At 41.4% G+C, this 17,582-nt stretch overlaps 1 protein-coding gene across 2 annotated transcripts in view; it reads right to left on the reverse strand.

Annotated features, from left to right (window-relative positions):
- Positions 1-17,582, reverse strand: part of LOC113026576 (cGMP-inhibited 3',5'-cyclic phosphodiesterase 3A-like) — an 87,250-nt gene that overhangs the window by 23,027 nt on the left and 46,641 nt on the right. For both annotated transcript variants that reach the window (XM_026175508.2, XM_080303850.1), the window contains exons 2-4: positions 16,163-16,213; positions 6,000-6,260; positions 3,972-4,129 (exon numbers count right to left, since the gene is read on the reverse strand). In XM_026175508.2, the coding sequence (XP_026031293.2) occupies positions 3,972-4,129; positions 6,000-6,260; positions 16,163-16,213 (470 nt within the window). The remainder of the gene's footprint in view (positions 1-3,971; positions 4,130-5,999; positions 6,261-16,162; positions 16,214-17,582) is intronic.

The following is a 17,582-nucleotide window of genomic DNA, read 5'->3' on the forward strand; positions in this document are numbered from 1 at the left end:
TATAAAAACACCCAGCACGCCCCTGCGGGCGGTTTATCCTTCAAGCTCGGGTCCTCTACCAGAGGCCTGGGAGCTTGAGGGTCCTGCGCAGTATCTTAGCTGTTCCCAGGACTGCGCTCTTCTGGACAGAGATCTCCGATGTTGTTCCCGGGATCTGCTGGAGCCACTCGCCTAGCTTGGGAGTCACCGCACCTAGTGCTCCGATTACCACGGGGACCACCATTACCTTCACCCTCCACATCCTCTCGAGCTCTTCTCTGAGCCCTTGGTATTTCTCCAGCTTCTCGTGTTCCTTCTTCCTGATATTGCTGTCATTCGGAACCGCTACATCGATCACTACGGCCGTCTTCTTCTGTTTGTCTACCACCACTATGTCCGGTTGGTTAGCCACCACCATTTTGTCCGTCTGTATCTGGAAGTCCCGCAGGATCTTAGCTCGGTCATTCTCCACCACCCTTGGGGGCATCTCCCATTTTGACCTCGGGACTTCCAGGTTATACTCGGCACAGATGTTCCTGTACACTATGCCGGCCACTTGGTTATGGCGTTCCATGTATGCCTTGCCTGCTAGCATCTTGCACCCTGCTGTTATGTGCTGGATTGTCTCTGGGGCATCTTTACACAGCCTGCACCTGGGGTCTTGCCTGGTGTGATAGACCCCAGCCTCTATGGATCTTGTACTCAGAGCTTGTTCTTGTGCTGCCATGATTAGTGCCTCTGTGCTGTCTTTCAGTCCAGCTTTGTCCAGCCACTGGTAGGATTTCTGGATATCAGCCACCTCCTCTATCTGCCGGTGGTACATACCGTGCAGGGGCCTGTCCTTCCATGATGGTTCCTCGTTTCCCTCCTCTTTCTTGGGTTTCTGCTGCCTGAGGTATTCACTGAGCACTCGGTCAGTTGGGGCCATCTTCCCAATGTATTCTTGGATGTTCGTTGTCTCATCCTGGACTGTGGTGCTGACACTCACCAGTCCCCGGCCCCCTTCCTTCCGCTTAGCGTACAGCCTCAGGGTGCTGGACTTGGGGTGAAACCCTCCATGCATGGTAAGGAGCTTTCTTGTCTTTATGTCAGTGGCTTCTATCTCCTCCTTTGGCCAGCCTATTACCCCAGCAGGGTACCTGATCACGGGCAGGGCGTACGTGTTGATGGCCCGGATCTTGTTCTTACCATTCAGCTGACTCCTCAGGACTTGCCTGACCCTCTGCAGGTACTTGGTGGTTGCAGCCTTTCTAGCGGCCTCTTCATGGTTCCCATTTGCCTGCGGGATCCCCAAGTACTTGTAACTGTCCTCTATGTCTGCAATGTTGCCTTCTGGTAGTTCAATCCCCTCAGTTATGACTACCTTCCCTCTCTTTGATACCATCCGACTACACTTCTCCAGTCCGAACGACATTCCAATGTCATTGCTGTATAGCCTGGTAGTGTGGATCAGTGAATCGATGTCTCGTTCACTCTTGGCATACAGCTTGATGTCATCCATGTACAGGAGGTGGCTGACAACTGCTCCGTTCCGTAGTCGGTATCCGTAGCCAGTCTTGTTAATGATCTCACTGAGGGGGTTCAGGCCTATGCAGAACAGCAGTGGGGACAGAGCATCTCCTTGGTAGATCCCGCACTTGATGGTGACTTGTGCTATGGGCTTGGAGTTGGCCTCTAGTGTTGTACGCCACATCCCCATTGAGTTCCTGATGAAGGCTCTTAGGGTCCCATTGATCTTGTACAATTCTAGGCATTCCAGTATCCAGCTGTGGGGCATTGAGTCATAGGCCTTCTTGTAATCAATCCAGGCAGTGCACAGGTTGGTCAGTCTGGTCTTGCAGTCTCGGCTGATTTTTCTGTCTACCAGTAGCTGGTGTTTTGCGCCTCTGGTATTCTTGCCAATTCCTTTCTGTGTCCCGCTCATGTATTGACCCATGTGCCTGTTCATCTTAGCCGATATGATCCCTGACAGGAGCTTCCATGTAGTACTGAGGCAGGTTATTGGTCGGTAGTTGGAGGGTACCGGTCCCTTCTTGGGGTCCTTGGGGATCAGGACCGTCCGGCCTTCACTTCAGTTAGCCATTCCGGGTGTCTCTCGTTAACTGCATACATATATATATATATATATATATATATATATATATATATATATATATATACATATACATATACATATACATATATATATATACATATATATATATATATATATATATATCTCAAAGACCATTGGAGCTCTTCTGAAAGCATATTTTTTTTAACCATCCACACAAAATGAGTTTCTAAATTCATCTGCGAGTGAAATAGGCCATGCAGTTGCAGAGTCATGCCTCATTTTACATCTGCAACATTTAGTCCAAACAATTGTTAAAATAGGTTTTGAGGGAGTTCGCAGAAGTAGCGAGGTCGCTTTTACCTGAAGCTTTGCTGACTGTAAGTATGTAAGTGAGCTGATTCAAATCTCTGCACTTGGAAGCTGTAATTTTGGAAAAAAAAATCTTCATGTATTAATTTGGGGTTTTGTTAGAATACGAGCCATAAATACATAGAGATACATTTACCGCTGCTCTTTATTTTTAACACGGGCTAATGAATGCTAATGAACAATGCAAAGGTTATCCTGAGCTGAAGTTGTATTCTCTGAATCTATGCTGGCAGTTTTCAGTGAATCTTAGAATCATCAGACGTAGCTGTCGTAAATTCTCCCACTTATTAATATTTCAGATATTAGATCAGACAAGTGTTCTTATGCAGCATTTGAGAATTGCATATACACAAACCCTACTTTCCCCGTTGGTTGGTACACTACAGGAAACTGAGACACTGCTTTGAAATCCAGGGACACCCGGAAGCTTTGGTACTTGCAGACAAACGCCACAAACTGGATGGGAAGAGACTGAATAAGGTGGATGAAACACTAATAGACTCTTTCTTGTTGAGGCATATTTAATATTTTAAAATCAGAGCATATGTGCTGTCTAGTGCTGCTTTTGCATCACAGAAATACTGTATGCATGAAAACTCATGCGAGCATGCACAGCTGAAAAATTTCAAGCTGAAACTCCTTTGAAATTCATGAAAAAAGCATAATTTCCCCTGTGCTGCTCTAAGATAATCCAAACATAATGTTACAGTAATCACAAAGTAATTGTAAGGAATGCTATCTCTGCACTGATCACAGTAAATTGTGCTTAAACAATTCACTTAGTAACCACAACAGCTTTAATACATGTGGATCCTGTGTTTATTCAAGATTTGATGCAACAATGTGATTTAGTGGGGGGAAAAAACCAAGAGGAAAAAAACAGAAAAACCTAGCACTTCCCATCAGATTCACTGCATCTGCTTTAGTACTGTATGCAAACAAATGCTTATCAGGACTTATGTAACCTCTAACTTTCTCCATCCTGCATCATATTTCTCCTAAAAAGTACAAAAAGCTTGAAAACACCTCCATAAAACCACACACTGTCTATTCTATGAAAGGCTCACAGATCGACTTTGGAGCCATGATACTTCTGTGTAGCGTGAGCCTTGTGCTATCTTCAGCACTAATGTGCTCAGGGTTGATGTGCGTCTTAGTTATTCAGGTTAATGCGTTCGCCTGTGGGGCATATTTCCATTCTGGCTCCCACTGCACACACATCCTTTTCTGAACTGTGCCACTGCTTTTCACTGACACTGATGGCTTTAGTATGACTACAGCCATAATGCTGAAAAACCCAATATCCTTCAGAGTGATTCGCATTGTAGGAGCCCTCCTTAGTGTGTTTGTGCCTCAGTCGTGTATATCTATAGTACAATAGGACTTATTCTATTCCTATTCCTTTATTTAAAAATCTAACAAAATTCCCAACAGGGATTTGAAAAAGCAAGCCATAAGGTGTAAGTGGAACTACATCTGCCAAATCTTGAACAAAGTAACCAAAGTGACTAAAACCTGGGGTCTAAAAATACAGGAGGTGCATGTGAAACAGCTGTGGCTCAGGTACCTGCACGTGAGTGCTTCATGATAGGGTTTGATGCTGGCGCTGCGGTCCCTTCGCACGGGTCCCGGCTCAATTGTGGGAAGTCCTGTGGCAGAGGTGGTGGTGGTCCACGTGGAAGAGATCCTCCTCAGAAGGCCGGGGTGGAGGCTCCGCCTCAGACGCTGCACAAAATGCACAGTACAGATACACAGTTAACCACCCCGGAAACCTATCTTATCACTTGTTGTTTAATAAAAATCGAAATCAGTGAGTGGCCGCAGGGTCAGAAAACATGACTATTTGCTTTTGTATTAAATAGATAAAAGCTTTAAAAATACTCCCACCTGTAAGATAAAGTTAATGCTTGTTTGCTTTGTCTCCAGGCAAATAAATCATCTGGATGAGATTGTTGTTTTTTCTGCACTTGGCCAATCTGAAACAAATGACGCTGGTGATAACCTGGAACATTTTTCACAATCTGCCTCGCTGGATCCAAGGAGAATAAACCCCGCATCGGACATTAGCAGGCAGCTGTGGCTCTATATAGCACTGTGCAGATGCCTTTCATCATATAGGCTTTAGCCTCTCTGCTTCTTATTCTCTCTGTAAGTCTCTTTTGTCTTGTTCTGTCAGTCACAGGCTTTCTATGTCTATTCTCTCTATTCTTCCTTCCCTGGGATTCCCAGTCTGTGCCCGTGCAATGCCTCCATCTGCTCTGTGCCATGCAGTCATTTGGCACAGCAGCTCTAAACATGGCAGACTCTCTTTCTCCGTCCTCTGCAGAGTGACCTACTAAAGATTGCCTTAGAATCCTGAATGAGCCCATTCACAACAAGGCTTCATATGCTGAGTGCTAGGACACACAAACTCATGTACAGCATTAGGAGCCATGTATCTCACTTACATTACCTTTAGAGCTTTGATGTAACCTTAGTTCCATTCACACAAATTTAAAAGAAAATCTTGTTTCTGCTATGAATACAACCATATTTACCATTTTTTCTATCATCAAAAATCTATGTTTTTCCAATGGTAAAATTGTGCAAGGCTGTAATTTTAAATTTCCATAAAGAAAGCCCTATCACGTTAAAACCAAAAACAGAAATACATGGCACAGAAACACACACAGCAGTGTCGACATTTCATCATTTGTATAACCGTTTAAGAGGGCAGAGTGAGTTTCAACATTTAACAAGTAGTTATTTGTTTTGTCATTCATGGTTTTTTTTGTAGCCCTTTCAATGGAGTTGCCATTTTGCAATGGAGACAGAGAACATGCCTGTGTTGGACAGAAAATGAGCTTGGAAAACCTTCACTCCTGTTATTCTCCTCCTGGGCAGGCAGAACTGGGCACATTGTCCCTCGGGGGAGGAAAGTCTTAATGAGCACAGTTTCGCAGGCTACTCCACAGGTGCAGTTCATCTTGACTACTTTTCCACAGTTCAGATGATGTAAACGTGCACCTGTCAGACCAGCGACGTGACAACACTTTCCACAACGGCCAGAACAGGTATCGCATAGCTGGACGGTCATGGAGGAGGTCCAGGTTTGCTTACACGCTTGTCGGTCTTTGCAGCCTTTAGAGGAATACATTCACCTCCATGTCGCCTCTCCTCTTCTACTCCGCTCCTCACATTCGTGCGCACACACTCTGTATGGCTCTGCACATCTGTCATGTTGACACAGCTGCAGCTATGAAGGGAAGAACAGTGCTCCAAGCGCTCTATTTTTCTTCACTCAACTCTACAAAAATACTCCTTCATTTGATGCTAAAAGTTCTGAGAGCAGGAAGCACTCATTAGCTGAAACATGGGCTAAAAGATTAACATGTGTGGGGAGTGCTGTGTGGTATATAAATCATTTGGCCTTAATAAGGTGGACCACATTTCCATCCAAGGAATATTTCACTGTTTCCAAATAAAATTATTTTGTTTCAGCCTCTTGACTACTTCTGATTAACACGTTTGACTTTTCTTTTAAGGATGAAAAATATCCCTTCTTTCATCTTTGGTTCCAAGGGCTACATTTCTTTGTGTTAACTCATTTTGTTACCTTGTGGATGGATGTCTTCTCTCCTTTCTCAGGTACCTCCTCTGAGTCAGAGCAGGTGTAGACGTCGCTGGGGTTATGCAGGGGGGCAGGGCGTGGCCGGTGCAGGGGCTGGAAAGTGAGCTGGGTGGTAAGCATGTTGCTGACGGCCCGCAGCGACGTGCAGGTGTTGGGTGGGAGAGAGGGGTCAGCCAGCAGGTCTGTAATTAGTCCATGGGCTTCTCCCATCACTGCTATGTCCACCATGACAGTTGTGCCTGATGACTGTAGGATGACAAGGAGACAACGAAGAGTTAATCATCATTGCAACAGTAGCTGATGTGAGCTGATGCTAATTAACGGCTGAGTCTGATAGCGGCCGTGTTCCGCTTCTCGATGGCAGGCATGAAGAGCGGGTGTGTAAACTATGTCAGCAGCTCCTTTCTGAGTATATAATGTGGTTAACTGTGACACCTGAATTTCTTTTGTTGTTTATGCTAAAGAACTGGTAGTCAAACTATGCTGAAGGTTAGATGGTGTTTTTACATTAAGACAATTTCTTTTTTAGTGACTACTTTTAGGATAAACTGGAACATTCTGTCATGGAATTCATGGACTGAGAAAAAACACTTCCAGAAATCATTGTCTTTGAACACAAGTCACAAAGATGAGACCATATGTGAACATGATTCAGAAACACTGTTTTTCTGGCCAAAACACACTTCAAAAGCCTTCATGTCTGGTGGCATGGGGGGTGTATTAGTGCCTATTCAGCTAGCTCATCTGGAAAGGGAGCAGTCTTTTTAAGGAAGGCCTTTCATATTTCAGCAAGACAATACTAAAGCACACATAAATCTTTCACCAAGTGAAGACATTTTATGAGATGAAAAATCTAACATTTTTTCTTAAAATGGTAAATTGTCTCAGTTTAAACATAAACATTACATATAAACATTTTCTATGTTCCATTGTGAATAAAATGTGAGTTTATAAGATTTGCAAATTACAGCATTTTACACAGTGCCCTAAAACTTTTTTCGGAGTTGGGGTTATAAAACCTTTAAAAACTATAAGACCTGTAAGTCCTAGAATCAAAGGGAATCCATTGACATGCCAAATAATCACTGGATGTTATTTGGCCTGCCAGTGTCAGTGGCTAATATTCATCTGGGTGGCTGTAGCTCAGGTGGCAGAGCCGGTCAGCCAGTAATCAGAAGGTTGGTGGTTCGATCCCAGGCTGCCTCCTGGCTGCATGCCAAATATCCTTGGGCAAGATACTAACCCCATGTTGCCTACTGGTGGTGGTCAGATCGTTGTACAAGTTGTTATTCTAGCAATTTATTCTGTGGTATCTGTTGATTTTCAGTCTTGAATTCCAGTGCATCCTTAAGAATTTGAACTTTTAAATAAACAGTTTGGAATATATGAATGGCACGTCTTTATACAGCACTCTGCTAGTAGTCAAGTTACTTGAAAAAAGTAATCAGTAACCAATTACTGATTACTTCCCCAAAAAAGTAACCCCGTTACTTTACTGGTTACTTATTTTCAAAAGTAATTAATTACTTAGTTACTTAGTTACTTTTTAAAAGCACGATTTACAACCTGAATAGGTGATAAAGCGATAGATCTTTCAGCCCAATTCTGCTTTTTCTGCATAATCCATCATACAAAATGTAATCAAATGGAAAAGTCCCTTTTTAAAACTTGTTTTATTAGTTTTAATCTTTTAACTTTATGCATCAAGCAAAAATTTAATTATATGCAACATTCTCTGACTGGAAGATATTTGTTTAACATTTAAACCTATTTTCTGCACATTCCAGCACATATAATTTTTTTTTTTTGCGTTTACACTCACTCTTTCAAATAGATGCAAGTAAAACACAGCAGAAAATAAATAAAGTCAAAGACTCAGCGGTCCTGTTGCTCTATTTTCACCTGTAAAGCAGGAGTGGCGTAGGCGGAGGTTTACACTGGTGCAGGTGTGCTGCAGCGGTTAGTTGAAGAATCCGCGAGTTTCTCTGTGAATTTCCCATTACGTGGTAGCGCACTCGGTGCTTGCTTGGAAGTTTAGGGGGTTTTTTTTCACTGTAAAAAGAAGTTTTCTTCCCACGCACAACGCTAATGGACGCTAATGTTTTTGTCACTTTTTATGGAATCAAACTTAAAGTAAGGTCAGTACTTCCACGCTTTAAACGCTGCACGCTCATACTCTCTCCTGCACTCGATATGTGATCCATTGTTGATCTGCACACAGCTGTTGCCACGAATAGCGCACTCGCTTACGTCACTGTCATGAGACATTCTGCAAAAAAATCACGGTTTTAGTAACGCAGTAACGCAGCGTTCCTACGGGAAAGTAACGGTAATCTAATTACCGTTTTTGCAATAGTAATCCCTTACTTTACTCGTTACTTGAAAAAAGTAATCGGATTACAGCAACGAGTTACAAGTAACTGCCCATCTCTGGTCATTAGACAACATTAATCTTTGGCTCTCTTCCATTGTGTCTTTGTCCTGTCATCCTCTCCTCTGCAGATAGCCACCCTCCCTGAGCCTAGTTCTTCTGCAGGTTTCTTCCTGTTAAAAGGGAGTTTTTCCTTCCCACTGTCTCCAAGGCATTTGCTCATATGCGTCATGTAATTGTTGGGGTTTTCTCTGTTTTGTTGTAGGGTCTTTACATTACAATATAAAGCGCCTTGAGGCAACGGTTGATTTGGCGCTACATAAATAAAACCGAGTTGAATTGATTTGATATGAATTGAATTCATGTCATGATGTTACTGTATGGTATATGTAAATGCAGTGTTGGTGGCTTGTGTGTGTGTTTCAGAAGTGACTAAATAGAAATTTGGGATTAAGTATATATTCAGGATTATGCATTTTAATTCAATGCTGTCTTTCTACGGGGCATTAAAACATGACTGAAAAATTAAATGAGACAACAATCTATGAATAAAATCTTAAGCATTAAAAATATACAGATCTTGATTTTCCTGCTTTCCAGTGGTGTCTGTGCATATAATCATTAAAAAAAATTATTAAAAAGTTCAAAGTCATCAATTGCTTTGTTCAACTTTTACAGCATATCTTTTATGTAGAGTGACGCTGCGAAATCCCTTGAAATGTGCATTTAGTTCAGGAAAAAACAACAACATCAGAAAACAAATTATACAAATGCTAAGTAGCCAATCGCATAAATAAACAAGATCCAAACCCAACACATAAAGATATAAAAACAAGAAATAGTCCTTTTTGTGCCACTATTAAGTATAGAAATATATTCAGTAGTAGTGTTAGACTTTGCCAGGGTTTGTTTTATAGCTGTGGTGTTACACAGGCACACATACAAACACGCAAACTTACATCCACTCATAGATCAAAGTCTTTATTTTTGCCTTATATGGCTCTTTTTAAAACATGAGAAGGAGGAGTACAGCGATGTACTTCACAGTAGTAGACCTCGATATTCTAGCAGCCTGTTAACTATCCGCATAACAACATAAGTTTGAAACACGTTCAGCACAGATGTGGATTACTTGATCCTTGTTGAATGGACTCATTAGCAGTGTCTCAAATAGAATCTGACCTTTGGCCTCCTCACTCCTGACCTCTCAGATGGCCAACAGCCATCGTCTGTTTCTGACCGTCTGCTGCACAGCTTTCAAGGCATCGGCGCTGCGCGAGTCAGCCTTGTTTTCACAGGGTAAAGTGAAAAGTTCACAACCCACTCTTAATTGCTGTGCCTTGAGCAGTTGAACAACCACAGCTAAACACAGGTCAGTCCTGGCTGCCAGCTAATTTATCTAATAAGCCCACGAGTTCCCTTTTCCCCCCAAAGAATGTTATCAGATTTTTTTCTCCCCCCAGTGTCCCATTCACTTTGACACCAGCTGCCGGGCACCCAGATTTATTTTATTTACACTGGCTAAGTAGCAAGCGGTTGACGTTAACAACACGTGTGTATACCTTTCATTCGTCTCCTCTTGTGGGAACAGAGAAGGTCTCGCATTTTGTTTTCCTAGTATCCTATCAGATAAGTTGGTGTATTTATACACGTTTTCCTGTTGGTCTGCAAGAATACAAAAGGCATGTGTTCTCTGAGTTTAAGCAAAGTCCTCCACATAGGGTGACCCACGCATGATGACACGCAGACATCCTCTAAAAGGCGAATGGAACACTTCTGGACAGATCATCGTTTATCCCCGCTGCCCTCTGTTGTCCCGCTCACATTTCCTATACTCTTTTACTTTACACTGCGAGCATGAGATGTAAACACCTGTCTTTCAGCTCATTTATTGCCTGATTTAAGAGTTCGCTAAATAGGGGGTTAAACAAAAGTATGGTGGCTGAAAAACATCTGGCTGGACAAAAACAACAGTGATCCTTAGGGGGTCTCAGTGGCTCCAAACGCACATGCACGTACACACGCAAACTCATCTGCTACTTCTGCAAACTCTGTCTTTTGTTTTCACGCGACAGCCGCAACTCCGAAGCGAAGTGAAAACATAAAGAAGGCACTAAAGTCTGATAAGTGAATACAGAGAGGGCATCATTTTAAGCATGCAATGCAAGGACAGATGAACACTCGGTAAGGAATATGAACACTGCATGACTAAGTGGCCATAAGAGGATGTTAATGATGAAAGCACCGGGTCTGAAACTGAACTTAGAGTAAGCAACTTAAAGCTAAGAGCAGGACATGAACATTCAAGCGTAGTGAAAGACTCCAGGTGCTGGGTTAGTGTTTGAGGTGGGAGTTTTTGGACACAGTGGAATTCGTAGTATTTCTATTACTCGAAAAGCTAGCGAAGCCTGTCTGCTATAACACTTAAGCCATTCCCTTGCTCTGTGAGACCTATATAAAATTTAGACATGAGGAGTTTAAACTTTGAGCTATTAAAAGCACATTGTAGGAAACATAAAGAATGTGAAATCCCAACTATCCCTGCCTTTCAGCTTTTACTTATGCCTCAAAAGATGCGTCTTGCCCAGAAAATACCTCCCGATGTTCCCAATGTTTCAACAGTCTGCAACATAACACTTGAGAATCATCAATGGATGTCCTGGAATAAATGACATTGTAAGTGAGTTATGTAATATCCAAAAATTATATAAGCACTTTGTGTAAAGGTTAGATGTTTGGTCTAATTCATAGGCAGGCTTCACTTGGAGACAGATGTGACCGCTACAAAATAGACCTTTCTTCACTTAGACACATGCGTGTTTGTAAACTAAATAATGATCAAATATATTCAAACAATGGGTTTTAACATTTAGGAATAGTACATCGTACATATGGTTATTCCTTTAAAAAAGAACTTATGCTATTCTCCTTCACAATTATTAAAAGTTTGAAATTTAGAAAAGTTTGCGCACTTGCTAAGAGATCAACAAGAAGGTACATGGTGTTATTAATTATTTAACAACACTGAGCCAAAAAGCAGAAGCACTGTGTGAAAAAATAAGTGCGCCCCATGATTCAGTAGTTTGTCTAACCGCTTTTACAAGCTGCAATAACTTAAAGTAATCATTTTCTATATGACTTTATCAGTCTCTCACGGTTGTGGAGGAATTTTGGCCCATTATTTTTCACAGTGTTGTTTCAGTTTAGTGAGGTTTACGGGTATTTGTTTACACATAGCTCTCTTAAGGTCAGCATTTCAATCAGGTTGAGGTCTGGACTTTGACTGGACCGTTGCAACACCTCGATTCTTCTCTTTTTCTGCCATTCTGTTGTAGATTTGCTGCTCTGCTTGGAATCATTGAGCATACATATCACAGCCTGGCTGCCTTAGTAATTTGAACACAAATCTTTTAATATGTCAAATAAAATCCTTACTAAGAATAATAACGATTTGTATTTACTAACATAGAGTTTCTCCAAGCGTTGCAGGGTCTGATCTTGGGATGGATTTGCTGGGACGTTCACGCCTTTGCTAGGATGTCCACTTGTGGCATTGTGTTAACTAATTCAGTTGATTTTTGTTGAATAAATAATGAGACGGTGTAGTATGCTGTGTTTTGGAGTTGATTTGAGGCTGTATTTATCTCATTTTAAGACCCGCTAAAGACTTTCTTTTTTGCAGATTTTTTTTAATTATGTCCTGCTATGCAAAACCATAAAGAAGGTGTAATATTTTTTTAACCATGACTGTAAATGCAGCTTGCTAACGAAGTTTGCTGAAGTTAGCCAATTACTTTGCACTCCACTCTCGTCTAAATATGGCTACTCCCAGCTCTCAAAAGATCCTGTCAGCCATAATTATTTAAAAGTCCAAAAAACAGTGGGAGGCCTTGTGCTGGTTAAGCTCATCTTTTATTTACAGTCTATGTTAACTAAGTTAATTTTGCTGACTCGATAGTTGTTTAAAAATAAACAGAAAAGTTCAATTTAATCACAACAACAGTTGCCTCCAGGCTTGACAAACGTGGCTACACTCCTGCTTGTAGCTATAAAGCATGTTTTGCATTAACCTTTTACAAAAAGCTTGCTGATCTTAACCACCAATTTATCCTCCTAGTTTGATCACAAAATTACCAGAAATGTGTGCCCTATTAGTCACACACTCCGAACTGTTAGGGGGTTGACATGCTACATTAGGTAAACCTGACTACCATCATCAATAAACAGAATTTATGACTGCTCAAAAAGCTAAGTCATATACTAAACCATGCATGAACAGTCTGTTATGACATTGTACAATGAATAACAGCAGTGCACATGATCAATGGTCTTAATTGTTTATGTGAACACACTTTAGAACCGTACATCAATAGCCATGCCATAGATTAGCACCCGAGCAGCAGTTCATATAAACTAAACTGAGGGCCATTCAAAACAAACCAGCAATCATTCCTGAAGAGTGAGAGTCTGTTTTTTTTCCTCTGTACTAATATATGGCCTATACGCAATTGTGTAGGTAGGTTTAGCTGTAGAAATGTACCACAAAATACAATGTGTTATTAGCGGATGCTTCTTAGTAGGGGTTAACCTGAAGATGACCTGACCTCACGATAAACAGTTAATTTAAAGGCCTATGACACTATGTTTAATTAATTTTAAATATATGCACAAACTGTACATTTTGGAGAATTAGCTGTTACAAACAACATTGCTGACCAGTGCAACCACCCAGAACAGTGGAAATATGATTACTGGTGTTCCTGCTGTGTCCCCATGTCTTTTGCCAAAAACTTTGAGGATGACAGATGAAATATACTCGGTGCAACAAACAAAATCCTAATCCTTCTGTCTAATGATGATTATTAATGGAATACACAGACAGGAAGGTCACATATTTGTAATTTTTGAGAGAGTCCACTTGATGCACCTTTAACCTCTCGGCTCACTCATCTAAACATACAGTCATCTGAGCCTCTAGTAAAGTAACAGTGATATGTGGGCCTCTGAAAATTGTGCAATGGTGAGAATATAATGTGTCCCAGAGGGAAGCTGAAGGTCCGGCAATAATGTAAGCAACTCTGCTTTTTCATAAGGTACATATACTGCAGAGCTTATTTTGCAATTAACCCCACGCAAAAAAAAAAATAAAGAAAAAAAAGAAAAATGGGAAGAGCAAGAATGTGCTGAGCAAGAAGCTGGGGAATATATCTGGAAATAATTTAGTGTGTTCCTTACTTTGACTTTATTTACCCAAAACTTTGACCACCTTTGAAATAATCATTACCATGCAGTTTTCAGTTTCAGCGGTAGCGCAGCTAACGTAATGGCCTTGATTGCATCTGTCGGGTTGGATTAGGCGAACAGAAGCTAGGGAGACGACGATGTTCTCTAGAATAACAGAGGAGTGATACAGTATGAATCACAGCATAAGGGTAACACAAAACTCCACTGAGACGCTCCGAAATCCCAGCCAAAGCTCGTGAAGCAGCACTACCCTTCTCACTTTCAGACCAACGCTCGGCCCCACTGCGACCCAACTCTCCTCACAAACCTTCCGACTGACTGAGCCAGGTCCCGGCTCTGCAGCCAGGGTACAATTACACGCTATTATATATTTTATTAAAACGTGGCTCGTCTGGGAGGTTGTACGAGGTGTCAAAACAAAACAAAAAAGCATAACTGCCTCATTTATGATTTACTGGGAAAGGTCAAGCCCACTGACCCTTCACATATCTCTTCCACATATTTCATTGTGTATAATTCCAGCAAAGGAGCCCACTAATATAGCTAATATGCAAAAAACAGAAGCTGTGAGACAGAGTGGTAGAGGCAGAAGCTAAAAAAAGGATATATAAGAATATATATATATATATATATATATATATATATATATATATATATACATATATATATATATATATATATATATATGTGTGTGTGTGTGTGTGTGTGTGTGTGTGTGTGTGTGTGTGTGTGTGTGTGTGTGTGTGTATATGTGTGTGTAAAACCAGAGGTTAATGTATTCATCATGAGCACATCAGTGCACACACTCATGTGTTTAGAGAATATGAGCAGATATACTAAAATTAAAAGTAATTTGAAAAAACTAAGTCTTAAAAGTGGCAATTCATCTATATTATTCCATTTTTTATTTATTTTTTTCAGGCATTGGATAGTCAAAAGCACAAGTAGTTCAGTGTTTTCATTCTATATCACCCTTAAATTCACTCTTGCCACAGGACACCGCGTAATGAGAAAATAATCTACTAGATTCTTATTATGGGACCAACCAGAAAGACGTCAGAGAAATTTTCCAACTTCCAAACTTGCAGTTTCAAAAATGTTGATCAGTGTTTGAAGCGCTCACAGCGATTTCTGAAAAATCTTCTACATGACTGCGATGTCATGCTGTAATTTAGAATAACATCCACAAAATCTGGGCCTACAAGTACTCTTTTCTCCGATAATCTCCTCGGGTAATATTCCAAAACCGATGTATCTCCAAGTTGAATACAAATATTTAAAAAGCTCTTTTCCATACATAACTTCACTGTCAATTCCTAAGCTAAAACATCCACCGCAAGCTTTGCACGGGGGAAAAGAAAAAAAAGAAGAAGAAGAAGATGTGGTTTGGAAAATGAGCCTGCTAATGTGTGCATGTTGGCGAATGCGACGCAGTGGAGATCAATCAAGCGCTCCGGTTCTCTCTGTGTGATTTACACACGCTATGAGGTGCTATAGTGAAGTGCAACCGGCCTCTCTGACCGACAACGTGGTCCAAGACAGCGGAGCCAAGGGAAAATAGCCACAAGATGGAGAGAGATGCCAACATAAGCCCCGACTTCTTACATGTCTTGTCAGTCCTTGGACTATTACAGGATTCCACTGACGAATGCACTGCACTAGTCCAAATAAAAAAGACAGAACTGACCACTGAATCTAAATGGCAGCTAAGGGAATGCATCAATCAAAAAATATGTGCTCGCTGGCCTCGGACAATATTTTAAGAGGGTAGCATGCGATTGAAAATTTCTTCTCCGTGAGGGGAGCGGGATTTTACTGTAAGGCTGATTTTAGCAAAACTGCATTAGCTGTATCTCTTGTTAAATTATATGCTTTAATTTTCAAGTCTAATCCTGCTCTGTACAGTTTTTGACACTATCCCCCCACTCTGCCTTACCCTGAACTACAGCTTTTGCAACATCTGTTGCTACTCAAGCATACATCGTCAGCAAAGACACAGCGTCTATTTATTTCCAAAGGATATCCTCCTGATAGGAGACCATGCAGTACAGGACACACGCATAGTGTATACGGCCACGCCAGTGCCAAGGGCATTGTTTGTTATCCGTGTCCTCCAGAGTCCTGCCCTGTGGCACTGTAGCAACTCAATACATAAATTTAAACATACACATGCGCACACAAAGATGGAGATGGTACAGTAATGTCGAGGATGTGGCTGTGCCTGCCCTCTACAAGCTGCGTCCCCTACACTGAACTATTCCCTTGATCTTTGGTGGCTTTCGCAGCTCCTCAGAGCCAACTCACATGCACGCGTCCTTTAAACTAACAGTGCAACAAGGACACTGGTGGGAAGAGAAATGCTGTTTAAGCACTACTAAAATAAGTGGGTGTGAACAGGCCAGTTAGCGGTAGGGTTTATGGTGTTTGCGTCATTTATAAGATGCATGTAGGCGAATACTAGAGATTGGGGATGTAGATCCTGTTCTCTCTTCTCTCTGTCTCTCTTTTTCTTTTTCTTGTGGACACTGCTAACCTGTGATCCTCGGGAGCCTCTCTTGTGGTCCCAATCCGAACGGGGGAGCATCTGTGGGAAACAAAAACAGAAACATGTTCAAACCACAGTCCTGCACATCCTGTTTCTGTTCGCTTCCTACAACAGCAGCAGCGCCACCATAATGCAGATAAACTCTGCTCAAGCAGAATAGAAAGGAAAAAGAAGCAAAGAAGTGGAAGAAGTGTGGGGGAAATGGAAACGCTCATAAAAGCAAAAATGGGTTTTGTCTATTTTTTTCACTTTCCATTAAGCACAGACGTCTAATGCAATTTCACAGTCAGGTTTGGTTTACTTTAGCTCTTATTCACTGCCTAAGGGGCTGTTGAAGGCTGAGGATTTTTACGCTGTTTAATTACCAGCCACTGTGTCCTCCCACAGGCCTTGTAAACCCGTTTTCCACCTTCTTGGGAGTAACTAAATGCAGGAGTGCAGCGACTGTCACTGATGGTTGGTGGGCACACTGCAGAGCCAAGTCAACGTTAGCCACCCCTCTGCCCAACTGGCTCTGTTAGGGCTTTCTGCCCCATAAGTGAGAAGTCCTGAGAACCCCAGCAGGCTGCTTTGACAAATTGCTGCTGCACACACTGAGGCAAGAGGCTCCAGCATAAGAGCCAATTTGATAATTCAGGTGTAATTTACTGTGTCAGTGTAGGTCATTGAGTTGTGTCATGCTGTGAGTAAAAACATTAGGAAAACAGTGGGTTTTCATTTGCCGGTGCTGTGGGCTTGTGTGGGCTTGTGTGGGCAGCGCTGTTGTTTAGCTTTTTTTCCCCCACAGTGCTGCTTTGTTTTAAACAAATGCAATTTTAGAGTTATTGTTACTGCTGCCCAATTAGGGTAATTTAGTTTTATATATATTTTTGCCTTCTTGTACCCATTAATGAACTGGGATTGTACCTTCTTAATAAACTGGGATTTTACCCCCACTACACTTTGGAGGCCAACAGAAAATTTGCTTTTTTATTCACAGCATTTAAATTTTTATTCAAAAAAATTTGTTAATTTTAAGTGTCATTTTTTACAATTGGGAAAAAATGCCTCGGTTTACGGCCAGGTGTACAAAATCACTGAAAAAAATTAAGCAGGTTATTGTTTTTGTTACTGGGTACTTCAAATCTAAAGTATGTGTCTTTAACGTTAAATAATTAATACTCAATAAGCAGCAATCAAAAATAAAGTTTTGGTAATAAAGCTTCTGGGTATTATCTATGAACAGTTTCACACTTCATCTGCACTGCGTGGGCACCGTTTAATCACACGTGATTGACAGTGGCCAAAATAAGCAAACAACCCTCCAGCTGTCACCACACTTGAAGTCAAGTATTGCTAAAATCCAGCAAATCCTTTTTTCCATCTGAGCTCTACCTACGGTTCTGGCTCCATTCCTCTTCACCATCTA

This window comes from Astatotilapia calliptera, chromosome 7 (assembly GCF_964374335.1).
Source record: "Astatotilapia calliptera chromosome 7, fAstCal68.1, whole genome shotgun sequence".
NCBI lineage: Eukaryota > Metazoa > Chordata > Actinopteri > Cichliformes > Cichlidae > Astatotilapia > Astatotilapia calliptera.